The sequence below is a fragment of the Citrus clementina genome, unplaced genomic scaffold (genome assembly GCF_000493195.1).
Source record: "Citrus clementina cultivar Clemenules unplaced genomic scaffold, Citrus_clementina_v1.0 scaffold_8, whole genome shotgun sequence".
In the NCBI taxonomy this organism is placed as follows: Eukaryota; Viridiplantae; Streptophyta; class Magnoliopsida; order Sapindales; family Rutaceae; genus Citrus; species Citrus x clementina.
The window spans coordinates 21649889-21658798 of record NW_006262022.1 but is presented as its reverse complement, the minus strand read 5'-3'; the positions used below and the strand labels follow the sequence as shown (position 1 = coordinate 21658798).

The 8910-nt window shown below is 32.3% G+C and overlaps 1 protein-coding gene across 1 annotated transcript; it reads left to right on the top strand.

Moving 5' to 3' along the window:
- Positions 1-5250: 5250 nt before the first annotated feature.
- Positions 5251-5904, top strand: LOC18033858 (kiwellin). Its single transcript, XM_006424467.1, has one exon. The coding sequence runs from the start codon at positions 5251-5253 to the stop codon at positions 5902-5904; it is 654 nt and encodes a 217-aa protein (XP_006424530.1).
- The last annotated feature ends 3006 nt before the right edge of the window (positions 5905-8910 follow it).

Sequence of the window (8910 nt, the reverse complement as noted above, 5' to 3'; positions counted from 1 at the left end):
CAAAGATGTTTTTTTTTTGAGAGGGAAAAACAAAATATGTGATCATATTACAAGAGCGAATCATAGATGCACAATGGGGCTTGATAGTATACAAAATTTCCTGGGAATATCAGCTGCATCCTTTGCTGCAGCAACATTTTTCACAATGAATTACCATATATATCAATATCAAATCAAAGATGAATAGATAGATTGAACCAATCGAGCATGATTTGATTTACAATAAAGAAAATGTCAAATCCACTGATTTCTTTGTCTGATTTTTTGTTCCAGTAAATGGCAGGCATGCAATAAAAACTCCCCCTTTCCCTGCTGCGAAGAAGCAAATGCCATCGGGAAGATGGCCACATGCACTCAATGACGCACAAGAAAAATCCAAGGCAATATCTCCTCTTAGTGAGAATAACAGAAGTTGAAAGAGTCTGTCACTTTCAGATCATAATTCTACTTTATGACCAATTTTTCTTTCTTTTGTTTTCCCCCCCTCTCGGGTTAAATTTCATACCTCACAAAACACGCTAAACCAAATTTTGAATAATCATTTTACATCAATTTAGATATGTAAAATAATGATGTTGTATAGTTAATTAGTTTATATATTATATAATGTAGACGTGCACAAATGAAAATAAATCAATTACATGTATAACAATTTGAGATTTAATAACTTAGAAGATTTTATTTTTGTAAATAGATATAGTCCATTGCATTTTAGTATTAGATTTTTTTTCCCAATTCGAAACGTGTCAATTTAGTGAGAGAATAAAATATTTACAGATGTCGAATGTTTAACATCTAGAAATAAGATATAGATGCTCAATTATGAAACATTTTTAATGAGAGAAACCTATCTTATTAAAAAACAAATAGTCTTACATGTATTGTTTGTTATTAAAATTAAAAAAAAAAAAACCTGGACACATTACTATATTTTATATTTATGATGATATTTACAAAAGCACTGCAAAAGGAACGTTGCAGCCTGACGAAAGCCCTCGATATTTGATGCAATCGCTAAACGTCACTGCAGAGGCCCTACAAGGTAGCGAAAGCTAGGGTTTCTGCAGCTAGGCTTAGGCTTAGGCTTTCGTTTGCGCCTGGATCGGTTCATTAATGGGTGTCAATTCTTCTGATTTGCCTGCACTTTGCTTCTCCCCACTAAATTACGTATCTACTATCTACCACTCACTGGTCGCTGCCCCTTTGCCCTTTTGAAACCAATTTACCTAACTGCCCTCTACGTGATCCTGCTGCCCGCCCCTTTTCATGAACAATATGGAATTCGAGGCCGCCATTAGACCCACTGAAGCTTTTCTTTTTTAAAAAAAAAAAATCGATCGGCTACTGTTTGTTTTCATCTGGAAAAAACTGCCCCTATTTCGCCGGTAACTACTGTTTTTTTCTCTTAAATTCTGTAATTCGATTATAATACTTGCATGAATGGTTAGGTCAGGGCCTAGATTCGAGTCTCTCACCACGAAACTCAATAAAAAATCATTCTCTCTCCCAATAGTGTGTGTGGATATCCACTTGGCTTGTGTGGGGGTTAGATTTCATATTTACGTGTTATGATCGTAAAATCTCTGCGTTATTGTAGAACTGTAATTCATATTTTAATAGATTTTATATTGAAATATATTAGAGTGCAACAAATTAATAACAAAATTAGATATATTTTAGAGTCCACCGTTCATGTTCGCTCACTATATATACCCACACAAGATTTTTGTTAGGTCAAAGTAACATATTTTTCCAATTACAAGTTTTTTGTATATATTTCTCAAGGTATGCTTTTTATTTTTTCTAAATAAACCTTGGCAGAATGGGGATAGATTTTTTGAAAAATTAAAAAAAAATGCTTTTTACACTTTTCAAGTTATATTTTATACATTATAAGCTAAGGAATAAATTTTTAAATGCAACGAAAAAATTGTGATCAATTAATATAAAAAATCTGCAATTAACTTCATGTTATCATTTTCTAACGCTCTCCTAGGGTCACCATCTATCAATCTGTAGCTGTGGGACTTTGAATGCGGCAGAGGATTGGAAATCCACAGATTCAATCAGGCTATGGCTACTTGTTTTGTTGATATTCAAGTTCATTGACCATTCATGTGCATGGTGATTTGTGAATGATATGAAAGCCTTGAAATAAAGCCTGGGTCCCCTATGTCTCTGGTTAAATTATCAATATCTGCATGTTTATTTTTGTTCTGATATAAAGCCAAACCACATAATAAATTTCCGAATGGTTGTTGCCACAGCGGATCAAATCAACAAAATCCTTTATTGAAATTGCAATGCAATGAAATTATGAGACATGCCCACGTTTGGAAAATGTCAAGGGGGGCAACTTGCCCCATGGAGTAATTTAATTATTTATGCACGCCTTCCAGTTAATGGATGCGTGACTTTGGTACCCCACTTGAGTCCCTTTCATGGAAATGTCAAAATTATTAGGGTTTCTAGTTGTGGGTCAGTACTGCCATTGCAGAATAAAAAGCCTAAGTGAAGTTGGGTGCCAATGCGGCTTGTGCATGACTTTGAACAGAAACACTGATCTTTATATGATCTGTAGTTAGCAGTACTAATTATATATGATTATAGCGTTGATTTTATTTGATTCATGGATGATGATGATTGATTAGTGGCAAAATGAAGAGATAGAAGAATGATTTATAGCAAAAAATGTTATGGGCATCAATTATCAAACGGGAGCTGTTCTGTATTAGATTGGCAGATGTGACAATGTTTAAACAAGCTAGCTATTGATTTTTCATAGATGATAAAGGTAATTAAATGATCGTAGGATTGATTTTAGTGTCATTAGCTCCTTTTTTTTTTTTTTAAAGTGTGTCATTATTGTTGTTTATAAACTTTTTAAAATTTACATTAATTTATTTACAGTTATAACAAATCTAATATATCAAATATTTGAAAAATTATCTTCTAGTAATAATATACATAATACATGAGGAGATTTGAACACCTTCTTACTAGTCAACACCTATGACGTTTAAAGATGGGCCTATATATACTCTACAAAAAATTCATTATTATGTTCTTAATGGAAGCTATTTTTGGTGCAAAATCAATATTAAAAATAAAATACCTAAAATTATGTTAAATTAGTTTGCAACTTAATTTAATTATATTGTTGTAAGTATCTGTTAAATGTCTTGAAATTCGTGTACTGAATAGTTTTATTGATGTTTTAAGTAAATAAAATTAAGTAATTTAAATAGTTTATTTATATATATATATAAAAAAAAAAAAAAAACAGGGTCAAACAGAGTCTTATATTGTCTGGAGGGCGCAATTGGGCCGAAAGAATGGGCTTGGCTCTCTGTTACAATTCAATACGTGGTCCTGGTATTGGGATCGGTAGGTAAAAGCATTTATTCCCCGTGCCGTTGCCGCATGCCATTACTTTTCATGGACCGCACTTCCTCGTTTCTGCACGAATACATCACCTGACGCTTAGAATCTTTTAAGAAAGTTTAATGAAAAAGATGGACAAATCTCAATCTTCATAATTGTTGAACCCATCAAAATTTTCGTTGGTTGTTAGAAGAAATTAATGGAAGGATGAGACAATTAAGTTTCAACACAAAGCGTTTGTGCTTATGAATTAAGAAAAATAAAATTTATCCCCTCTATATTATTGTTAAATTCTATCAAATTATCATCTTCTATAAATTTTAGGCCCATCCTAGCTACTTAAGTTTTACCATGTACAACGAAACTTAATTGTTGAATGGAGAAATTTCTCCTCCACCCGAGTCCTTAAAATTAATTGAGGTTTGCCTTTTGATTTCATCAGAAGCGGAACATAATGAAGACGGGCATGCATCGTGGCACCTTTAAGAAATTTGGAAAACAAAAACTTAATATATCAATGTTATTTTCTAAATCACATGGGAAGTTGAAAAACATTCATAAGTTAATTAGTATTCTTAATAACTTTAGTCCTTCCAACCAATTATGTACTAAATAGTCCTTTGTATCATAGCTTTGACTGTAAATTGTCTAGTCACTCACAATATCTCTGAAATCCTAAAAATTTATTATAATTTTATGATGATTTATCTTTTCTCATAGACAATGACAAATCATAATTCTCAAATCATAATTCTCTTCTCCAGTTTAATATTTAATTCAAATTTTTTTTTTGACTCGTCTCTAAAATTGTTATTGTTCCAATACTTGACAATATTGGCTTATTATCTAATTTCTTTCTTTAATCTTTCAACTAATATTTTATTTTATAGTTTGGATGGGAATGAGAAACCTCATTTAGTAAACATTAGCATTTGCTTATATCACAACTTGAACAAGAGTGCGCGCAATGCGTATTCTCGGCTAGCTGAGCTATACACAAGTGTAAATATTATTTTATTTTATTATTTAAGAAATTAATAATGAATAATTTTTATTCTTTGAAAAGACATTAGACTGAAGTTTAACAGGGTTTCTTGATCATTTATTTTTCTATGTACATTTCTAAATTTTATTTGACTATATACTTTCATAGAGTATGAGTATGTTTATTAAAGATGAATAAATTAACATATTTTCATCTTTTAAAATATTTTGGTTTTTGAATGACATTAATAAATTACTATTTAGAATAAATTTACATGAATTTTTTTCAAATTTTCCATGCTGCCCTGCAGCCGAGCTTAATTCCAGTTTCCGCCCGGCCAGGATTTCATTTCATCACGACAGCTTAATGCTTTCTGCGAATTATTAACTAGCCGATTTGACAACTGAGAAAGTTAAACAGTTAGAAATCTTATTCATTTATCTATACATCACGTGAAATTGATAATAAACAGTTTCGTTTTTATTTATGATAACGAAAAAAATCAGAATTAAGAATAAACAAACAAATTACTCATTACCATGCATCCACATCCACGGCAATTGTAAATTAATAAACCTTCATACCGAGCCTATCGAAGTCTTACGTGGCGGAATTGCCTTGCTACATAATCATCCACTTTAAAATTGGCAAATTGTAATTAAAGTTAAAATAGGAGAGTAGGATAGAGAAAAAAAAATTAACATATTTGATAACATTTTGATGAAAAGACATGTTAAAACCATCTTATTATGAGGATTTTTCTCAATTGTATGACTCAAGACGTTCTTTTCATGAACGTGACTACCAGTCTATAAATTCATGCAGATGTATCTTTTCTCATTTTGTATCAAACCTCTAAACATTATTTGTTAATCAACATTATGGCTAAATCATTAGTTTCCTTTACAATAATTTTCGCCATGATGTTCCTGCCATTGCTATCAAATGCAATATCCCAGTGTAACGGGCCATGCAGAACCCCTGATGATTGTGAGGGTGAGCTCATTTGCATCAACGGCATATGCAACGATGACCCAGAAGTTGGGTCACACACATGCACAGGAGGAGGAGGTGGAGGTGGCGGAGGCGGAGGCGGTGGCGGCAGTTGTCACTCATCCGGCACACTAAGATGCCATGGAAAGCCATACCCTCTGTACTCGTGCTCTCCTCCGGTTACATCATCTACTTATGCAAAACTAACAAACAATGATTTCAGCGAAGGCGGCGAGGGAGGAGATCCATCGGAGTGTGATGGGAAGTACCACGACAACTCGGTACCTATCGTGGCACTGTCAACAGGGTGGTATAATGGAGGGTCAAGATGTGGTCACATGATAAAGATTACGGCTCAAAATGGGAGAAGCGTGATGGCTAAGGTGGTTGATGAATGCGACTCCATGCATGGTTGTGATTCAGAGCATGCTGATGAGCCACCTTGTGACAATGACATCGTTGATGGCTCAGACGCTGTGTGGAGCGCTTTGGGGCTCGATAAGGACATTGGTGTTGTTGGTGTTACTTGGTCCATGGCCTAAATCTTAGACTAATTAATAGTACTAAGGTTTGCATGAATAAAGACTACTTGATGATAGCTTTCAAGCTTGTTCGTAGGGCTACATGATGAACAGTATAAGCTTAAGTTGACGGGCTCCTACATCACCTTTTTAATAGGGCAGTAATTGGTGTTTGTAAATTAATTAAGAAAGCTTCTCAACTAGTTATGTTGTAACTTGTGAGTGCTCGATAAGAATCTGTAATAAAGATTCTTGCTTTGTGTTTATGTCGTTTACTGGTTTGATTGAAGCAGATTAAATTATTTAATGATAAAATAGTATTCAAAGTATTTCATGAATATAAAACATTGATAGATACTTATAATAATAAAAAAAAAAAGTTTCAGATATTCATCGTAAAAGCTCGGTACAAAAGTTTCCTCTGTCTCCTTCATGTCACAACTTGACACATCATATATAGATTGTCTTCTTTTATTACTGTTGATTATAGTCCTATAGATAATTGATTAGTTAACTAACTCGATCAATATTGGATAAGCTTGTTCTCCTCTTCAATTTTTCTAATACAAAACTTGTACCGTGAAGAATTCGGAAAATGAGTATTACCCTGTTGTTTGGTGAAAGTAAATCAATTTTTTTGATGTTTCAGAATAAGTTTAAACAGTGTTAATATTAATATGTTATTGATAATATTATTATTAGACCCCTTTCTTCATGTTAGACAAAATTTAAATGTTTTGAAACTATAAATTAAGTAAAATGACTTATATACCCTTAATCATTGAATTATTTTAATTTAAATTATAAAATAATATTTAAAAATACATCCAGCTATGTTATCTCAGGAGTAACGTACCTCAAATTTTATCATTTAATACAACAAATATTAGATGCAAGCAAATGGCTATTTTTTAAAATATTGAAATTTTTGCATAATAGAAGACTACCTTTTCTATTGGTTATTGAATCCATAGTTAGATTTTAAATACTCCTTTTAATTCCTCCTCATCTCTAATGGCTTTAATCATCAAAACCTTTATATGATCAGGAGAAGAAAAGTTACCATCACAAACTATTTTATTCAACATCGTAACCAAACAGTCTATATCATGTTTTTAAAATTATCTCTTAGAAACCTAACCACAAAAAAAAAACATGTTTATATTTTAATGGATATTGATGATTTTCATGATATGGTGAGGTTTGAGATTGAGAACCAAGTCATTCAGTTTTGGGTAAGTTAAGCAATAGTCGTATTGAGTTGAAATAACCTATAAAGTAGACACTAACCATAAAGTTGTTTCTGTTACATTTTCTATTTAACATGTGAACTTGGTTAGCTTCTACATGTATAGGCTATGTGTCTATTTTATAGTCTTGAAATCTTTTAAACTCAATTCCAACGACACTCTTACTATATGGCATAAGAGATAACCTCAGGGTAACTTAGTCTTAGCCTTTAAAAATTTATAGTAGAAAATAATTGTTTTGGAAAAAATGAAAAAAAAAACATCAATTTCAATTTTTATCTTCTTCTTTTTCTTCCATTTTGAGATTTGGTTAACTGTAATATTTTGAAATTCTAAAATTTTCCTATCAAACAAACACAACATACACAAAATCCAAAATGATACATTGGATTTGATCCATTGTGCACCATGACACTAGGATGCACAAGGTATTCTGCATTCTACCTTAGCAGCATTACGCTCAAGTTTCTTGCACTATATTATTGATGTACATCTCGTCATGATCGCATTGATCATAATTTTATTGGTCTATTACAATCTTTTATTGGAAAATTTTCTTCTTTCTGTGCAAGCCAGTGATGGAGGTGTTGAAACTCGTGCTTTAGGATGAAAAATACAGATGAGAAACCATAATTGGAGCTGAATAGGATTACAAGGCTTGGATTTTTTTTATTTTTTTGCTATACCAGTTTATCGTCATGATGATAGACATCATAGTGTTTGGAATGCTTTAGTAGCATCTCTCATTCATGCACCGGTCATCAACGCAAGCACAAAACTCACTTCTTACTTAATTTTCCCTGATGAATGAAAGTAAACGAAAATTAAGAACATAAGTTTCTTGAACATTCAAATTAGGTTGGTATATGTATTATTTGTCTCTTTGATAAGAAAACTTCACATCTTTTACCTTTATAAAAAATTAACATTGTGAGTGATCCAAATCCAACCGTAAACAGCATAAAAGATATTAAGCCAAACTCTTGCTAGTATAGATACCACTACTGCCGCCCTCAGCAAGCCATTTCATTCATCGATTGAGAGCACCATCGATGTTAAAAGTCTTTGATAGTCAATCCCATGTACACAACAAGACAACATCCCTGTCTCCGTGACCAATGGCCGAGAATGATACCGTTAGGGAAATTGATGGGTGAGGCATATACAAACCTAAAGTGAAATTGAGAAATATTAAAACAACAGAATCACACAAGAACACCATAATTTATGTGGTGTGACTTTTAGCTTACGCCCACTGACGAAGACAGAAGAAAATTATTTTACTAGTAATATGGAACATACAAGTATTGTGGTGTTTTGTAAAACTACCCGAAACTCCATTATACCCAATACTCTCAATCACTAAACTCTAAAGAGCTTTTATAATTTAAGCTCTCAAAATTCTCTGCTTTCTAAACACAAGAAATGTTTCTTACAAAATGAGATGGATATGCTCTTTTTTTGCACTCTAATTTATAGGAAAAATAACGGCAAACAAATCAACAATTACAACCCAAAAATTCAAGCATTATGGCACGACCAGTCAAGCACTGAATTCAGTGCTAAATTTAACATTCTCCCACTTGGAGATTTGATTGAGAATCAATCGATCTCTATACCATCCTTTTTGTTTTATCATTATTATATTGCTTACGTCTCTTTAAGGCCACAAGAGGATTTACTCTATATAAACTTGTTAGTATTGATTAGTTTGGTCAAAACATTTACTAGGTTTTCCTTACTGTAGAGTTTCTACAAATCTACTCTAATTTACTCT